General features: G+C 31.1%; 1 protein-coding gene across 1 annotated transcript in view; it reads left to right on the top strand.

The window, feature by feature from the left end:
- Window positions 1-20894, top strand: part of LOC102883516 (ankyrin repeat and KH domain-containing protein 1) — a 90608-nt gene that overhangs the window by 35542 nt on the left and 34172 nt on the right. The window contains exons 11-14 of the mRNA XM_015597945.2: window positions 16732-16819; window positions 18929-19056; window positions 19261-19404; window positions 20317-20419. Coding sequence (XP_015453431.1) covers window positions 16732-16819; window positions 18929-19056; window positions 19261-19404; window positions 20317-20419 — 463 coding nt within the window. The remainder of the gene's footprint in view (window positions 1-16731; window positions 16820-18928; window positions 19057-19260; window positions 19405-20316; window positions 20420-20894) is intronic.

The raw sequence follows: 20894 nt of genomic DNA, 5'->3' as shown, positions 1-20894 counted from the left end.
ATTAGACATACCTTAAATTCAATGATATGCTTACAAAATAGAATAATCTGTCAAATCACGATGAGTGATTTCTTTTGTTTCTCTAGAAACAAAACTGATATCATCTTCTTAATGATATTATTAAAGCATTCTATTATCTTTCTGTTTTTAGTATTTTCTGCTTTGGATTTTCAAAATTTCAAATTAGCTGGCAGATTCATATATGTAATATTCCTTACAACTTAGGGAAATTGTAAATCATATCCTACTTAAAGGTTCATGCTTCTTGCTGAAATGTGTGCTTTGATTTATTTTTATTTTGTGAGAGTGCTTTAAACTGCTTTCTAGAGTAACTCCCAGAATTCCCTTATACATTTCATAAAAATTTATGAGACATGTTATAATGAATCCATTTTAATAGCTTCAGTTATTTGGAAAAAACTGCAGGCATTGCCTTTTAAACCATTTCCAATAACAGACATTCCCAAATAGATGCCTGAGGACATTGTTAGAAAATAATTATTGACTAAAGTAAGTGTATAGTATATGTCACTTATTATCATTTCTATGAATTCTAAATATTATGACGATAATACTAGCATTCATTCTCATTAATTAGGATCTTCCCCATTAGTTAGAATTTCTGAGTTGTACTTTTTTATTTGAGAATTATGACAGAGAGATGTGTTAAGTAGATCTTGATCTTCTGCCTTCTTTCTATATCTTTTTTCTTTTTTAGAGTTGCTTTGGGTCATCTATAAAAATGAAAAATTAAAGTATTTCATCACTTGAAATAAAGAAATCGGGTAGAGCATTAAAGCTTAGATACTGTAAACGAAGTTTAATACTCTTATCCTCAGAATTCTTATCTGAATTTTTTCTTCCTTCTCCCATTTTTCTACAGCAAAGTTACTTTCTTAATGTGTTTGCTGAGAGTTCTTACAAAAATCTTAAATAGGAAAAAAGAGGAAATGTCTGTTAAATGCATTCCAATATATAGCAAAACCTTAACTAATTTTGACCGAGTTACAAATCTAGTATGAAATATTTTCAAGTTTTTTATTTTTATAATCTTCTAGAATTAGGCAGTGTTTATGATTAGAATTCCTTAGAAGAATTGCATTAAATGAACAGATAGAAAGATCTGAATTTACTGTACTATTTTACATTCAAAATATAAGATTTAAAAAATGGCTCAGATAAATACATATCTTAATTAAATACAAAGGTAATACTGTTAACATAATTGTTTATTTTTCTATTTTGCAGTCTATCTTTTGCATTCATATTTACGTATAATTATACTCTTAGTATAATATAGTTGTTTTCTATTTTTCCCCTGTGTTTTTTCATATTATAACATAGTCTCTATATTTATGTCTTGCATAATATTCCATCAAGTTGATGAACCATAATCATTCACTTATTATTGAACTTCTGACCTACTTTTTATTTTTTACTATTATAAATACTGTTAGATTTAATAACTTCATGGACATAACTTTTTTTTCTTCTTTCGAATGATTTTATATATTGATTTTAACGTTTAAAAATATATTGCCTGTTCTGTGCTTTTGCACTCTATGGAGAGATATTTCAATTTTAATATTAGTTCTTTTTCTAATTATATATTCTTTATAGAAAATGTAGAAAGTATAGGAAAGTCTAGTAAGTTTGATATTTAAAACCTATAAGTAAACTTGGTAATTTCAGGCTTTATTATCCAGAGAGGGATAAAAGACCTAGTCAAACACAAGTGATTGAATCAGGCTTATCATTCCCTAAATCCTGAGAAAAAGTAACTGATAATTCTTACTAGCTGAACCTAACAAGGCAGTAGCATCTTTCTTGTCCTTCAGTCTTTGCTACCACCCCCTAGTATCTGTTTTAGACTATAATAATTTCCTCCAGTGGTTTGCAGATGGAAAACTCTCCACTCCCATTGCATGGAGTGGAGATCTATTCCATTCCTGGCATCTCATAGGTGTGTTCTTGATATCTAGGTTTGCTAGTTCTTTGAGTTAAATACATGTTTTTGTAGGCTGGCTGAGAACCTTTATTATTTTGGAAACTGTTTTTACCCTCAGTTTTAAATAAGGATGTACAAGTAACTTTGGAACACAATCTGGACCAACCCTTATGCTTTATTAGATTTTAGAGATTAATTTTTGTCATAATTCAAGGTTTTGATATTATATTGTTTAAAAAAGAGCCTTAAAACTTGTTTCCTATTCTTTAAAATGTTCTGCACCAGAATCAGTTAATATATTAATTGTGGTTTAAAAAAATTTAATGCAGCAGTTTAGCTTTTTTATATTGTTTCCTGAGATGAAACTGAGAAGTTTTATGGCTTCTCATCTAAATGTAGTATGTATAATTGAGAACTTAATAGAATTTTAAAGGAAATCTAGAAGTTTTCTTATTTATTGCTTTTAAAAAATTCACAGCCAGAACTGATGGCATACTAGAGCACTTTCAGATAGATCCTCAAAATATGTGCATCTTCCAATCTGAAACTTAGTTACTTGAAACTTCGCTTTTCTACTTTTAAAATATTTTAAATTAAAAATATTTATAGATGTTTCCAATTAAAAGCACACCGAATACCCATTGTATTTAGAGATTATGGATTATGTAGCTTATCTAACTTTTTATTAATTGCATAAATTTGAATAATCCATTATTTAAAACCTTTGCACTAGTTTAATACTCTTAAATAGACCACTTAAAATGTTCTTTTTGAAAAGTCAGTAATTAAATGAAATTAAAAATTGTTCATTAATTCCAGAGTTTTTTGAAAATTCTCTCTGTTTAACATTCAGAATCATTTTAACTAAAAGCATTGAACTTATTCTATAAATAGCTCTGAAAAAAAATGACCTAATTAATATCTTCTGTTATTTACATCTCTTGTTACCACCTTAATGGGAATCTTTGTATATTGAAATAAATATTATTATTTTATGTGTTTTTTTCCTCTACATAGCATCTTTGTTTATTGGATTCAGGGTTTTTGTTTTGTTTTGTTTTGTTTTTTAGTATTAGGTGTGATTACAGGTGTAGTATGATGTAAACGTGCTGTAAGAAAGTTTGTATTAAAACCATTAGTATTCTGTAGTACTTAAAATCTAAAAGAAATATTTAGGAAAAACAAACAAACTCTTTGGAAAAGTAATTATTTCTGAGAACAAGAGCTTTCATATTATCGGCCTCCCTACAAATTTATTACTGAACTGCTTTATCAGAAACAAGCAATAAGGACATTTAAAAACAAGTTGACAGACTCCCATAGTCTTTGAGCCACTGCTGTGGTGTCCTGTATTACCCTAGGCCATTTTCCCCAATTACCAGTCTTTAGACCAGAAGGCAAAGTTTTAATATTTCATACTTGCTCTCATCTCTATAGCATATTTCAGCTCAAGCACTTAGAGTTTGATTTCTTTTACCACAGTCTTCTAGCCCCGCTTCACTTTTACTTCTCAGGTTCAAGGTAGAGAATTTTATGTAATTAACTATTGAATAATACAATTTGGGTAATAAAACACTACTTTCTTTTTTCTCTTGCTTGCTTTTAATTTCGACCTACTTTGTTGTGTGTTTTCCTGGTTTCCATGCCCAGCATTTTATTATTATAGACATGATCCTTGTGTATGAAAGACAACTATCAGTTGAGTTTCCAAAGTCCCTAATGATAGTAAGGATAGTATTTTTAGATGGCAACATTGTGTTGGCTAACATGTCAAGATGTTTCATTTGGTGAGTGTGTTTTCAAACCATTTTTGAAGATGGTAGAATCTTTCTCTTTACATCATGGCATATTAATTTCAGCATTAAAACTTTGATACATTTGTTAAGATAGAGGAAATATTTGTCATCTGTAGAATTTTCTTCACACGTATTTGCCAACAAAGCTAAAATTGGTATGGGAGATAGAGTGATATAGAAATCAGGTAAATAAGTATTTCTTGTCTCCAGCTCCTTGGCCTTTTATTTCTAGAAGAGGTATACCATAGTATAACTGATCAGTAGTTTTTGAACTCAAAGAGAATTTCCCATAATGAACATCTAACAGATATTAGAGAAGGTAAATACATACATTCAAGTTATGTTCTTATCAAGAGATTTTGTAGCCCAATTTAGCATTATGTAGGCCTGCATTTTTATTCAAAAGTAGACCTACTTAAAGGAAGAAATGCCTATGAAAGGCATCCCATAATCCTAGATCTGAATGGAGGTCTAATGAGTGACAAAGGCTACGCTTAGTTGTTTAGAAAGAGCTGATGCACTGAACATTAGACAGGTCACTTAAATTTTTATCATTGCCATGAAATATCACTGATCTGTAAGCAAACATTTCCCTCAGTATTCCTATCTGTAAAATGAAATCTAGTATTATTTTCTGGACTATTTCATCAAGGTCATAGAAATATTCTTACTTTGGCTCTGCTAGGTGTTCTCGGCAGATCACTTAAATTTTCATAGGCTTCTCTTGGGTTTTTTCCCCTCCTTTTCATCCTTTTCCTTCTCCATTATTTATAAGGGGGTTGGGACCAGATGATTTTTAATGACCTAGCTTAAGAAATCTAATTTTATGACTTTTAAAGAACAAGTTAACCAACTACCTGTTTGGATGTGTTAGATGGACTAGATGTTCTTGAGTGTTTTGTTAGCTCAAGACTGTGTAAAGTGTTATGAGATCCTCAAAGAAAATGAATATTAGAAATATAAATCATCATTACTAATAATGCGATAAGTGTTACATAATTATTCTATCCCTTAAAATCTTCCTGTATACTCGATGTATCTTAAATGACCCCAAACATTATTTTGAAAGTTATTTAAAATTAATAATTAGCAGATTTAGCTTATTATATAATATTTCATTGGTTATTTTAATAGAAAAATGTTATTAGTCTTTAAAATATGCAGTTAATTTAGTAAGGATACCCCAATAAAGAATAATCTGGCATTATAATGCTAAATTATTATCTCTTCCACTATCAGTCTTTTTGCTATCAATATTTTATCCTACTCAAATATCATCAAAGAAGTAGGAAGATTTTTCTTGACATTGATTTTGTCTTAAGTAAACTATTTCCTCTTCCCTTGTAGGATACTAAGGTTAGCCAAGAATGTAGTCCCTCCAGTTACCTTTGGAATTCTTCAATTGTACATTTATTCTTTTCTGAAGTTAAAATTTATTTCAAGTAGCAGAATAAACTTGTGTTACATCATCTTTACATCTTATGTCTTCAAACTTATCAAAATTTCCTTTGTTTAGGATTGTTTTTTCAGCATGGATTTCAAGTATACATAAGAAATGTTCAGTGAAAAACAAAGAATTTAGAATGCCATTTTACTTTCAGATGTTTGTTACCTTGAAGATAGGGGTGGAAGTGAGAGAGGATACCATGAGAGATAGAACAGAGTTTCTTTCTTTATGCTCATAATGAATCTGCTTTAGATGAAACGGATCAGGGAAAATAAATAGGACCAACTTGAAGAAGTATAGTAGGCACACAGTGTTGTTAATTATGGAGGTTTTGCCATATTGAATAATAGTTGGTCCTATGTCATTTAGTCATTTTCCTCATTATTGTGGCTAAACTTTTAACAGAATCTTAAAATTGCTTGAAAAAATATTTTTTTCTTATTTTTAAGTAGGTAATACTTTTACATGATTCAAAATTCACAAAGTAGTAAAATGTCCCATGGGCACCCAAGTTTTCTTCTCTATTGGTAATTAATGTTGTTTGTTTCTTGTATCCTTTCAGAGATGTTTTGTGTATATATGATGAAAAGTTAAATATATTGAAAGAACATTCTTATCAGTGTTTAATTCTTCATGTAATTACCTATTGAAATAGAATTTTGGTTTTCAAAACACTGATTTTCTCTGTAGTGTTGACCATAGCTTTTCTAAGGGTTTATTATTTTTAACATTTTAATAAAAATTGAAGTACTTTTGCACTGAGGAAATTGGACCCTTTGAATATCTGACTGTGGTCTATCACTGATTTTCATCCATAACCATAAAGTAAGCTCTCTGACCCTCGTTGCTTTCCTTGGACTGTAGTATACTACTGCCAGCCAAATGAACTTTTGAGGGGCATTTTCCTGGACTAGTTGAGCAAATGGAAACATCAGCATCCTCTGTCTTATTCCTGGAATTTATTTCCTTAAAATGATATTCGATATGGACTTCCCTTAAAAGAAAGAACAAGATTTGAAGGATCAGTTTATCTATATTAAATCTTAATGAAACAGAAATGTTGACCAGGTCCTCTTTCATAAGATTGGTTTTTAATTTAAGCAATATCTTGAGTGTGCTTCTAGACATTTTTATACACCCACGCATAGTATATTCTATGTATGTGGGCTATATATCTTTTTTTATACAAATGGATTTGTTACCCCATATTCTGTTCTGCAACGTTTTTTTAATTGTTTTTCTATGATAGTTCTTATAGATTTCTCATTCCTTTTCACCGGTACTCAGTGTTCTATATAACTTATTAACCAGTTATTTATTCATAAATATCTGGGTTATTACAGTTTTAAATATTACAAATGGTACTGCACTAAATATCATTAAGCACATTTACATATCTTTGCTACTTTTGTGAATATATCTACAGGGATAAATTCCTAGAAGTGAAATTGCTGGTTATCAAAGGATCCACATGTAAATTTTTGATAGCTGCCGCCGAATTGGTCAAAAGTGCTGAACCAGTCTATACTTGTATTAACAATTGAGACCTCCTGATTCCACAGGTTCTCATTAACATGAATTAGATTTCTGTCTTTTTCTTACTTTCGTTTCTTTCCTTCCTTCCTTTCTAAATGGTTTAATTATCTAATCTTTGATCATAGTTTCTATGCTTGTTTTATCTAAAAAATCTCCCTATGTTCCAAGTAGCCCTATGAGCTGCTCATTAATCACTCCCATATAGCTTTGGTGAACTATATAAAACACAGGTATAAAGTTACTTTCTGGAAGAATATTCAGACATCATTTAAAAATGGAAATTTTGAAATATTTTGTTAATTTCTTTAAAGAACAGATTTATTTTTTACAAATCAAATATTCAGCCAATGTCTATTGACTTTATTCTGAAAGAGAAGATTAATGTATCTTCCACAATAGGATTTTCAAGAGATATTTTTACAATATCATGGTTTTATAACATTTACATTCTGTTATATGACTATTTCTCATAATTGTTTAACTTGAACTGTACATTTAGGTGGATTCAGTCTTTACTATAGTTGTTCATATTATGTAGTTTCTATTTATTTATTATTTTCTTTTGCAATTCAACAGTTAGTCATATATATTTTGCATTGTATGTTCACCGCCCATAGTTAGATTTCTTTCTGTCACCACGTATTTGACCCCTTGTACCCCATCTACCTCCCCCCTTCCTATGTAGTTTCTTAATTCCTGAGTTTCTGAACTTCCCTAACCTTTGGCTGGCTGATAATGGTATTTTGACTTGAATTTATTCCCCTTCCCTGAAAAATAAAAAGGAAGTCACAAGTGCTTGCATTTTTGAGACTACTGTATGTTGTATTTATAAATTAATATTGTCATATAGAAAATTATTGAATCACTTGTTTTTTTCCTCTCAAAATTCTAAGCCCTCTATTCTGTCTTGTGATATTGCATATTGCCAGAGCCTGCTAGAATATTCCCCATTATATGTAAATAACTTCTTATTTCCGCCTGGATTATCCTAAGATTCTTTCATTATATATAAACCTCTGTGATTTCACCAGGATGTGTCTTGGTGTTTATTATTCTATCTTTCCTGGAAGATAGTGAGTGCTTTTTAACTGAAGATTTTTGCTGCTACTCTTCCTTCTCCTCCTTCAGTCTATTTCTATTATAGCTTCTAATACTTCTTTTTGTATTCTTTTTTTTTCTGAGATTTTTTAATCCATATATTGGCTCTCCCTATTAGTATCATCTTTATGTATTTCATTTCTTTGTCCTTTTCCTCTACATTTCTTTGTCCTTTTCCTCTGCATTGTTTCTCTCTTAAGTCCATCCTCAGATCACTATTTTTTCTGTATACTTGTTAATGCTTCTAATACGGTTTTCGCGGTTTCATTATTACTTAGTTTCTTCAGCTCTTCCAAATCACTTTTAAATCTTCCTCTTGCTATTATATCTCTTTGTCCAACTGGTTAAAGAGTTCATGTTCTCTTTAATTTATTTGAATATGTAGGGGAATATTTGACTAAAATTTTATTGTTTCCGTTTTTGTAGGAACTTCTTAATAGGTTCTATGTTGGATACTTTGTGGTTTTCATTCACATTTGAATGGGGCTTCCTATTTGTTGAAAATAATATTGGGTTGGGGCAGGGAGAAGAAGTGAGCCTTAACAATCAGCTTCTTCAAATCATGTTGTCTCAAAATACTTCCTCACCAAATCTCTACCACAAGAGCATGCAGCTCTGTAGGGTAAGCACATCTCCCAGGTAGGAGGTAGGAGTGACTTAGAGCGAAATCTTCTCTGGGCTACACTTATTTTATTTGGAGATTTAATTAACTATGATCAATGACTGAAAATTTATTACTGTTTCCTCAACCATATCCCTGTCTCAACTTCAAGTATTTTCTCTGTCAAGAGTCTAGATCTAGAGAAAATACAGATTTTCCATCTCTCAAGTTCTTTGAAAGCTCTCATTTTAGTTGCAAAATGTAAGCACTAAGTGCCTTTATAATTGGGGTCGGGGGAGTGCTACATTACTTTTTAATCATCTTACAGTATTTCCCTTAATTTTTCTTCCAACTTGTGATATTCCCAAATCGTTTGATTTATTTTCTTTGGTTAGATGTTAAAAGATATTGCTCTTGATTCTGTGGCTTTAGTTGTGTTTGGAGACAAAGGCACGAATTCAAATAATTCAGCAGAATTATATCTTCATGTTAAGCTTTATGTTGAAGTTATAGTGGTAGAGAACCACATTATCATACCTTAAAAAAATCGTTCTCTGCTCCTGAGATTACGGTCCCTACAGATGAGAATTTTTTTAGTTGAAGATCTTGAGTTAACAAAGCCCAGTATTTAAAGTACCAGTCACAAGGTCTTCATGGCCAAATGTGATCTTTATTTTTGGAATCAGATCCGTGAGTTCTTCTTTTTCCTTTCACAGGACAAGCAGGAGGACATGAAGACTATTTTGGAGGGCATAGATCCGGCCAAGCATCAGGTGAGGGTGGCCTTTGATGCTTGTAAGCTACTACATAAAGAATAGATGTTGTAGGTTACCAGAACCCTGGATATCTGAATTCCAGCCAACAAGTTCCAGGACCCTGGTGGGTGACAAAGGAAATCCTCTTCAAATGAAAAAGAATATGAAGTTCTAATAAAAAGAGATTTATATTACTAGTAATTTGCTTCTTAGTATTCTTTTTATGTGGTATTCCTAAAAAATCTCTTAGGTGAAAATAGATTTTCTTACTCAGATAGTTCTTTTGTATTCTTTATTGGGTGAGTTAAGATACAAGAAAGTCTCAATTATAAAGTCCCTTGCATTTAGCTTGTTCATCAAAAATCTGAAACAGATTTAGGGTGATATTGGATTGTTTTTACATAATCTTTAGATAAACAAAAAAGTAGTTATTTACTATATTATTCAGGCCCTAATTTATATAAACTTAAAATTTTCTTCTTAAAATTGTCTCCTGTTACCACATTCTGAAATTGGTTTTTAAGAAGGTGAATACTTGTTCATAGGCAAACATTTCTTTTGAAAAAGTGTGTGGAATTTGTGCCTGATGGTTTTAAAAGTCAAGCAAAGTTAATATCTATTGTAATCCAAAAAGATTTGTTTAAATTCAGGAGCAGTGCTTACTTTATAATACAGAATAAATTGTGATTGGATCATAATTAATTCAGGCCATCTAAAATAAATTTTTCAGTATCAAGCCACTCTTAAATATAATGCTTATTAAGTATGTTTGTTATTGCCTTATTGAATAAGAAGTTGTTATAACATTCAACAAACTAAATTCATTTCACAAAATACTGTGTGAAAATATGAACTTTTATTCAGTTTGTGTCATATCTCAGGCTCTTATCAAAAATGTAAAGCTGAGTGTTATTTCAGATAAAATATTTCTTTCTCCCTGGATTTGTTAAATGAAATGTGGTTATAAAACTTTTTTCTCTAACTGTAATTCTCAAAACTTGGTATACTTTTTTAAAATGAGGTTTGCGGCCCCACTTTCAGACGTTCAGATTCAGCAGATCTGAAATGGGAGTCTGCATTTTAACTCATATCCAAGGAGATTCTGATGACCAGACTTCTATAGACCCCACTTTGAGACATTGCTAGAGCCTCTACAAACTAATCTGCATCAATGCTGAGTTCTGCTCTTTTTCCATCTTTGCTTTATAATTGATCATTCTTCCTTCATCCAAACTGAATAAGCTTGGTTTTTCTTTGTTACTTGTGATTTTTAGAAACTGAGCTAAACACAAAAGCCCTAGAACAGTGCCTTTAATCTTTTTTCCATCTCAGTTCTCCCAAGGGATATTAATCTCATCAGTAACAGTAGATCACTAAGGTAATGATTAATACACAGTGGTAGGTTGGAAGAACATACCCCGAAGGGAGAGTATCAGAATCCTCTAGTACATATGTAGGATAAAACAGTCACCCTCCCTTTTCTTGTGATTCTGGCCCTTCTCCCTAGACAATGTTCTCCAACATCATGAAACACAGCCTCTGCAATTTAATTTAAAAAAAAAATACACACACACACACACACACACACACACACACACACACACACGCATGCCTTGGGTACCCATGACCGTGATTTTAAAGAAAATAAACTTATTTTAAAGAAAATAAACTTAGTTTAAAATTGAATTTTGTAATCTAACACCACATAGAAAAAAACTGCACCTTTTTCTCATAGTCCTTATTCATCAGAACTAGAACTTGGCAGTGTATTTTACATGGATAAGCTTTTAGGGGGCTTATGAGCTCTAATTGTCACTTATCAGTATATTTCAATTGTTAGTGATTAGTTTACCTCAATAAACTTTAAATGTGACCTCTTACTTTTTAAATGTTAGCTTTTTATTAAAGGATAACACATACATATTGTTTAATTTTACTACTCAGACCTGGAAAACTTACCAATTTTTTCTTGATAAAACTATCTGTGAAATACACAAAATTCTTAATGCAGTTTTTTAAAGGCCAAGTTCTCTTTTTCTAGGTTATTGTATGTTGAATGAGTTCTTTTCAGCTGTCTCAAGGTTATTTAAGTACAATTGACTTCTAGTCAAAAAGGAGAAGTCAGTGTTAGTATATTTTGAAACCTCTCTGCTATCTATCATTTGGAGTATATAAACATAATAAATAAAATATGAGAGAAAAATAAACTAAACTAAAAAATATGTAGCTATACCCAGATACAAGATTTTAAAAACTCTATGGACTAGAAATGGAGCAAAGTAAAACAGGAGACTACATGCACAAGGAAATCGAAATAATAGACTTTAATTTTGAAAATTTTAAATGTGCTTATTTTAAACTATGACCAATAGCTGTAAAACAATGTGAGACAATAAAACAAAAGCTGATAATTAGGAATTAAGAACATGTGGTTATGAAATAAAACAAATTTAAACTTTGGGGGGAAATTGTAGAAATAAAAACAATGTATAGGAGAAATAGTATATTGAACATAGTTAATTAAAAAATTAGTGAATCAGATGATTAAACAAGGAATAACACAATATAGCACAAATATTAAGAGAAATTGAGAGAAAGACAATAGATCGAAAAGCTCCACCATATATCTATTTGAAGTTTCTGAAGGAGAGGTGTTAGATGTAGAAAGCAAAGGCAATGTTTGAAGAGAAAATGATGTAGAATTTTTTAGAACTGAACCCAGACATGAATCCTTGATTGAAAAATTAATTACTAAGCAGAACAAATGAAACTGTAGAATTTTAAGGATAAAGAACAACATTTTAAATAAAGAACAAATTTTTGCCAGCATGTTCCTATCAACAATAATAATCACACTCTGCCACCAACTTTGCCAGACCCCAAGACCTGCAAGAACTAGCTCCACCCTGCTAAGGGCCCCAAGTTATCTGCATTTACCCACCTCCCATCCTGTAGGATGGATGTTCTTGGAGCACAACAGACTGTGGCTCAGAATCTCAAACAGAGCCTCCACCTTCAGTGTCACTGTGGCGGACTTATACCAAGCCTTAATAAAGCAATGGTTGATGTCTATAATATAATCATAGTCACAGAAGATAGTGGGAGTTAATATCCTCAAAATACCAAGAGAAAATAACAGTATAGAACTACCACTCCAGAGAAGGGAAAATAAGCATCTACAAAGAATAAGAGCTTACCACCTAAGACCCTTGCTAAAAGAACAGCTACAAGATGTGTACATCAATAATGAGAAAAATGAACCCTGGAGGAAGGCAAGGGATGCAAGCAAAGAAATTGGTAAAGCATATTAAGAATATAAATTTTGAGTGTAAAACCTAAATGTGTATGCTTAAAGCCAAGCTTATATGCTTAAAATTCTAGACAGCAATAGCACGAAATTCAGAAGGATGTGTTAGAAGGTTAAAAGCCATTCTAGAGGCCTTGTGTTGTTCAGGAGGGGAGAATCAGATACTAAATAATTTTAAAGGTTTTTTAGAAAAATGTATCAGTAATCAGAACAAACATAAATCTGTTGAAATAAATTGTTAAAGGGCAGAGGCTTTTGAATTAGATTCAAAATCAAAATCTAGCAAAGCATGTATTTTTAGGTGACAAACCTTAAGCAAAATGACAGGGAAAGGTTGAAAAAGTGATAGTATGTAAGGCAATGTTAATATCAGACAAAATGTAATTTTAGGCCAAAAGCATTTTTAGAGATAAATAAATTGTCTTTCAATGGATACTATAATCATTCACTAATCAATAATCTATCCCCCAGATAAGATAGAAAATTATAAAATTACAAAAAAATATATCTATATTTGTAGTGATAAGGTTTTTCACACTTTTCCATGAAACTGATAGATAAAACAATTGTTAAGAATAGAAAAATTAAATTTGCTTTTATAAATAATATACTATATGTTCTTTTCCAATACAGGGAGCATTTATAAAAATTATCCATTAGGCCACAAAAGAGTCTTTAAAACAAACTCCTTAATCATATGGACTACATCCTCTGATCTTTATTGCTTTAAAATTACAAATCGACAATAAAACCTTTTAAAAATATCTCATACATCTAAAAAATGAAAAAAATGCTTTTATATAATTCGTGGGTTAAAGAGGCAATCATAATAAAAATTACGAAGAAGAAAGTATCACAAAAAATACTCATCAAAATCTGGCTGAGAGGATACAGCTAAAGTGGTCCATAGAAGGAAAATTTGATATACATAATGAAAATAAATGAAGCTAATAAAAGAACAACAGCACAAAGAAGGAAATAATAAAGATAAAAGCAAAAGTTAATAGAATAGAAAACAACATAAAAATAGAGATTAAAAGAGTGTGAAAAACAAAATTAAAAGCTGATTAAAAAATAAAAGAACTACTGAAATAGATAAAATAAGGCAGACTTTTTTTTTCACAGAGGGGAAAGGCACAGGTAAGTAATAGACATTTGGAATTATAACCGTTTGGTACAGTAGAGATTTTAAAAATTTACAAGGCACTCACATGAAAAATCAACAAATTTGAATGCTTTGGTGAAATGAATAATGATTTTTTTCTATAAATACATAAATGATCAAAATTGACTCAAGAATAGGAAACCTCGGACATGGTTCCATAGTATAGCGGTCAGCACATCTGCTTTACACTCAGAAGGTCCTGGGTTCGCGCCCCAGTGGAGCCACCGTCTAAGTCTACAGCCATGCCGCCCTGAATAAGCCTGGTGTCTGATCTCGGAAGCTAAGCAAGGTCGGATTAGTACTTGGATGGGAGACCACCTAGGAAGACCAGGTGCTGTAGGCATAAATAAAAAAATAAAAATAAAAAAAGAATAGGAAACCTCAATAGAATAATAACCTTACTACAAATTGAATTAGTAGTTTAAAATTAGCCATCCAATAAAGGTAATTGGCCCAGATGGATTTATAGGTATTACCAAATGTTCGAGGAGTAGATAATCCCTATCTGTACATTAAACTGCACAATATCTAAGTTTATAACCTTGGAAAATAACTCTCCGTGCTTATAAAGGAAAATTATAATACATATCCTAAAATGTTATTGATCATAAACAAATATTGGCCATAAACCCAACATTCATAATAAGTGGTATGTACAATTTGGTTCCTATTTTAAAAGTAGTATTTAGTAGACAGATATTTTGGTACAAATGATACATATGGGATATACAGTATTAATTTTAATACATTAAATATTATAAATACATTATAAAGCTGTGGCATTGTTTTACCAGCCACTTTCTCAAACAGTTATATTGTTCAGAACCAAAGGAATGAATGTATATTTATAAGGAGTGAAATAAAATAGGCAGTTTTTCATACCATTTATTTCAGAAATTTTATTAGTATGTTGAATTTTGAAATTTGATTTGATTATACAGAATTAGCAGTTACTTTAAAAGTTTATTCTAAAGCAGGGCTTTCAAAACCTTTTGTCTTTGCCATTAATCATGGGTTCTGATTTTAAACTACTAATTCAGTTATGTTGATGGATGTCACTGTCAGCCTTAAGAGATAAGAAAGAACAAAAAAAGAAAAGCGACATTAGTATTACACATCTAAGTTTCAGTAATAATGTATTATCAAATGCAGATAATGAATGTCTTGCTCTAAGTTTAGCTACTATTATAATTTCCTGTTAAATTAACTTCATTTTCTTATTTACCTAGTAGAAAATTAAAACTTAAAATTTCAGTACTTATGAGAGGGAAGATTTGAGAGGTCAATTATGCTTAGTCTTTCTTAGTAAACAGTATAATGTAGGCATTTCATTGTTTTAGATGTTAGCTTTATAACAATAAGCAAAAATGGACATGATTGCTATTCTCATGAAGCTTAGATTTTAGTGGTGGAGACATGTTAGACAAATAGTTATTCAAACTAATATAGGATTGGAACTTTTGAAGGAGTGGTTCATAGAGCTATAAGTCAATAATAAGAAGAGTGATGTAGTCAAGAAGTTCAGGGAGGTCTTTCTTGAGGAAATAACACTTGATATGAAGGATGAAAAAGAGCTAATAGAGAAGTGTTACAGGAGATGAACAGCCTGAGCAAAAAGGCCCTGAGGCAGGAGGGAAAATAACAGGTTGCTAAAGGAGTCATTTATTTTCAGTATGTCTTTGATTGTAATGATAATTAAAAAATAAGTCAGATAAAAAGTGGACAAACAACTTTCTAGGTCTCTCTGAGTAGGATCTTCATGGTGTATTATATTCTGTTTTGTTTGAAGTAAATTGTCAGAATCTTAGATTTACCTACACTTGATTCTAAGTTCAAAAACTATTCTAAAATTCTAAAGCCAAATTATTTTGGCATTATCTATAGTTATCCATTCTTCCATACTAATCAGTATACATAACAGTTAAAAAGTCAAAGCATAAACTAATTTTTATAGGAGATTGAAAGATTCTACACTATCAAGATTTTTTAAAAATCTCTTTTAGAGTGAAATTCCTTTCACTACCATCCAGTGTAAAGTTTCCATTGGGTTGACAATCTACTCTTATTTCTCACTGTTTGTCTTAGTTGTAGATCAGATATAGTTGTGTAAATAGGCTAAATTGCATTCTGTTGCAGAGCACACTATTTTAAAAGGTTGACTATGTGGTAGCTAAAGGATCCTCAATTAACTAGAACAAAGCTAAACTAAAGGCTGACTTAATTACTTTTCTTTATCAAGTTTTTCTTAGTAATGAAAAAGGGCCAGAACCACAGAAATTACTTTTTGCATACATAGTGAAAGAGGGCATAGGTGAGAGAACTTTTCATAGAGGTGATGTTATCAGCTACATTTTCGTACTTAGATGAATATAATAAGAGTTAACAGTTCTCTGAACAGACAGGTACTATTTACCATACAAGTAAGCTCCTTTTAGTGGCTTAGATATTAAGATGGTTAGAAGCTGTTTTATCATTCATTCCTCTTGCTAGCAAACTTCCTAGAAAGAATAACAATCTTTCTGCTATTATAAAGCTGTTTCTTTTGCTCTGATATTTAAATATTTAATTTCTACTCTAAAAAAAAAATCTGCTCAAATTGGTATATTTTTCATTTTCCTTTTCCATTCACTCCTGAAATACCATAGTGTTTCTTCAGGGATTGATTTCTATCCTATGATAAGAGTCCTTGTTGGCTTCTGATGTGATAAGATCAAGATCCTTCTAATCACTTCATAAGACTAAAGCTTTTTTTCAATTCAGATGAATAATTAGGAAAACATCTTTTTAATCTTGGGATTAGGAAAATGCAACAATTTCTCTTTGGAGATCAGACTAAACATAAATATTATCAGTAATGGTTATTGTTCAGTGTGCAAAACTGAACTTGACCTTAAAAGGTTACACCATCTAGGGTGGGCTGAAATTAGTCCTATATTTTGAAGAAATTGAGAGGTAGGTAGTACAAGTGGCTACATTGAGTAAGTATTAAATCATTATCTCTCTGTTATTGGTACTAAGGAGTTAAAGCAGATGCTTAATGAATTGGCACCAATAGATTATTTTTTGTTTCTTTAATAGGAACATGAATCTGAAGGTGGAAGAACACCTTTGATGAAAGCTGCAAGAGCTGGCCATTTGTGCACTGTGCAGTTTCTTATTAGCAAAGGTAAAGAATGTACAGTGATCATTTCTAAGAGGCTACAATTTCTGAAAAAAATTCCTAAACTGTTGCAATTTATGTTAAAGCTACTTTACCTGCAGTATAAGTATTTTATTCTAGTCTTTCGTTGTTGTATTTTATTTAGTAATTATAGAGTTCATAAGGTAGATATTGGGATCATTATTAGTTTTTATCAACCAAACAGCAGATGGTTGCTCCCAAAAGTTGTAAAAGCCAAATGTAAAATGTTCAGCTATATGTAGCTAGAGTATTATTTCGTACTTAATGATAAGGCAGCTCTGCTGGGGCTGGGAGGAAAAAGTCTGCTACTATTGTTTATGGTATAGTTGAATTAATCAAATATACAAAGGTATTATTATATTTATTAAATTATATTTAAGCAAAGAAGTTCAAATGATGAAGAGGTAGTTCAATTCTGTTTACTATAGAAAAGTGAAATGGTGCTGAACCTGTGCTAGGTAAAACCATATAAAATTGTCATTTTATACTTCAAAAAATGGTAACATCAGCAATTTCATTTAGTTCAGCCTAACACTGTATATTAAGTGGTAGAGGTACTCTGGATGAAAAATCCTAGAATAGGATGGTAAAATTTGAGGGTCCCCTCAGTGATGTGTTATTAAAATAAAAATTTTTTTATCTCTTCCAATAAAACCAACATTTTGTGCCATTAAGAACGCAATATAATATTTTTAATTGGATAAAACTAGATTTATTTTCTTCACATCACATTTTTGCTACCAAATAAGGCATATCTTTATATAATGTTATAATAACATAGTGTATTAAAACTGTTTACCTCAACCTCACAGAAGTAATAAGCAGATGGTTAATCTTTGGAGTTCTCTCATGCTCTTTTACTAAAGAAGTTACCTAATCTACCAAACAACTACCCTACTAAGCATATAATCAGGCCTGTCAGGAGCAGGAATACACTGATTATAGCAGCCTTTGGAGGCTGTAGTGACTATGCTTAATAGTCCTACCCTTTCAAATTATTATTGACAACTTTAAAAATAATCTCATGTTGCTAATGTAAAGATGTTCGTTTGTGTGCCTTGCCTTTCCCAAAAGGTACTTTTATGAAAGTTAAGATTATGTTCAGCTGGATATTTCTGAAAATTAAATTAATAATAGTAGTTTCACACGTAGGTTTATTTTTCTCTTCATAAAGTGAGTTTGGAATTAAGGAAAAAGGAATAATGTATATTGCTATAGTCTTAATTATCTAGTTGAGACCTTTTGGGATTGTAAAAGGTAGTTGAACTAAAAATTAGGTTTTTTTACCAGGGGTCAAAAACAATTCATCAAAAAGAGGCTAAGAAAAGATTTTGTATTTAGGTATTCTTCAGGTCATATTGTACAAAGCTACTGAACACCTTCTTAAATAGCCTTTAAGATAACATATTTGGATAATCTTATGTCTTCTCTTCATATCCAAATCCCTCTGACTTTTAAAACACACAATATGAAGAATTATATTTCTCTTAAATACAGTTTTAAAAAATCTGTTTTCTCTACTTTGAGACCTGGCTATATTGCCACATTCTAGAAGTAGATCAAAAATGTCTTTGATACATTTTGAGAGTTACATACGATGGTATTATTTGATGCTTATGTTAACCTGTATATATTTATTAATCTTAGTCTTCTAGATTTTCCATTTTAAAAGTGATATTGAATGAACGAACTTCAACTACGTGCAACAATGTGGATGAATCTCACAAATATTATATTGAGCGAAAGAAGCCAGACACAAACAAAAGAGTACACTGTATGATTTCATTCATATAAAGTTCAAAAACTAAAACCAGTTTGGAAGTCAGGATAGTAGTTACTGTTGGAGGGGTGGGTACTGACTGAAAGGGGGCACAAGGTGGGACTTCTGGTACGTGGATAATGTTCTGTTTCTTGATCTGGGTGCTGGTAACACAGGTGTGTTCACTTTGTGGAAAATTTTCAAACTATACACTAATGATTTATGCACTTTTTTTGTATCTATGTTGTAGTTCAAAAAAATCTTTAAAATGATATTTTCTGCGAACTGGCTCGTTTCCAGCTTTTGCTAAGATTGCTGTTTATTTCTCTTTGAAGGTGCCAATGTGAACAGGGCTACAGCCAATAATGATCATACAGTGGTGTCACTGGCATGTGCAGGAGGTCACCTGGCAGTTGTTGAGCTACTCTTGGCTCATGGGGCTGACCCTACCCATCGACTCAAGGTATCCTACTTAAAAATAAGTAAATAAATAATATATACATTACTATTAAATTGTATTAAAAATATAAGTTTATCCAATCTCTTAGTGCTTAATATCATTACTGTTTAAATGAGTTTTGATTTTATATGCATTACTAAGAAACTAAATGCGCACAGTAATCATAAGAAAAAATTTACTAATAATTATGGCATCAATTTTTCTCAGGACGGCTCAACAATGCTCATTGAAGCTGCAAAAGGTGGTCATACTAATGTTGTTTCTTATCTGTTGGATTATCCAAACAACGTTCTGTCAGTTCCTACCACAGATGTGTCTCAGCTCACTCCATCTTCTCAAGATCAATCTCAGGTAAAGTAAAACAGAGCTTATTTGTAAATATAAATATTCTTACAAAATGGGAGTTTTTGTTTAAAATTCGTTTTAGGCAAAATTGGTTTGTTTCTCTATCTCATATTGAGATAAACATAGACTAAATTTTTAGGACTTATTTTCTTTAAAGGACATGGAGGGGGAAGTACATGGAAATTTTTTTATCTTGCTTACTAAAAATAGTGTTTTAAAAAAACAATACCAAATATAAATATTCTAAGTTGTCATCTTACTACAACTAGGTCTTTAGAATTTTTTTTTTTTTAGTGATTATTAAACATAATCTTGAACCAAGAGAAAGCTTTTCCCTTTATACCTCCCAAGACAGTATTTTTTATCCTGGAGATAGCTACTTTGTCAACCTGCAAAGTATAGTTAACCAAGATACAGGCACCAAAAATTCACTAAAGTAATTTTTAAACCTATCAAAAAATATGAAGAGAGTATAGAGAGTATACTAAGTATCGAAAGTTCAATGAAATCTTAAGTTCTTTTCTACAAAGATATCCTGAGAACTACTAAAAATATCTCAGTGCAGGAAATATGTTGGATTTTTTTCTTTTGACATATATAGAATTTGAACAGGGGTAAATTGGCCAATGAATATGTGACTTGTACTCCTAGCTATATTTGAAACCAGCAAGGTTTTCTTGGCAAGAGAGTAATATTTAATTCCATTTAGCTTATCATTCACTACTTATAGATTGCCTGCGGTTGTCCAATCAATATTCTCAGAAATTATTTCTTAGTGAAGGTCTGTTTTTAATTTTTAAGAAACAAAAAAGTGAATTTGGTGGTATGAAGAAAATCCAAAAAAGGATCTATTTCATCCATGGGCCTTTGTTTTATTCTTTGGCCTGAGATTATTTTTTTTCTGAGTTGACTTTTTAGGTTCCACGTGTACCAATGCATACACTTGCCATGGTCGTACCTCCGCAAGAACCTGACAGAACTTCACAGGAGAACTCCCCTGCCCTTTTAGGGGTACAGAAAGGTTAGTTATTGATTATTTTCCTTAAAATGGGAATTTTGTCATCTAATTAATGAATTCATAAAAGTATAACCATGATTAATTGAGGTAGGTAATTCTGATAATGCTAGTAATCTTATAGACTATTTAAAATAGAAAAGATATAACTACTAGGAAAAATGACTTATCTTCCTGCTAATATACTGCTAGGTTTTTATCTGACGCAAATGAAAATACATAAGAACCAAACCAAGTTCTTGATTATATTAGAGTAGCAAAAATTTATCATTCATTTCCCATTTGACAATTCTTTAGCTAAACAGTAGTATATGAGGAATAAAAATGTGTTTGTTTTCTGGTTAAGTCTTAGTAACATTGATTCAATTCAGTGAGTGAGAAGTTTAAGAATTACATTTAGTTTCTTTCATGTAATGCAGAATTAGTGGGTTAACATCTGTCAATATGTGAACCTGGACAAATAGCTATCAAAAAGTATGTA

This window comes from Pteropus alecto, unplaced genomic scaffold (assembly GCF_000325575.1).
Source record: "Pteropus alecto unplaced genomic scaffold, ASM32557v1 scaffold78, whole genome shotgun sequence".
Classification (NCBI taxonomy): Eukaryota; Metazoa; Chordata; class Mammalia; order Chiroptera; family Pteropodidae; genus Pteropus; species Pteropus alecto.
Note: the sequence above shows the minus strand (reverse complement) of the source record. Positions and strands in the feature narration are given on the sequence as shown.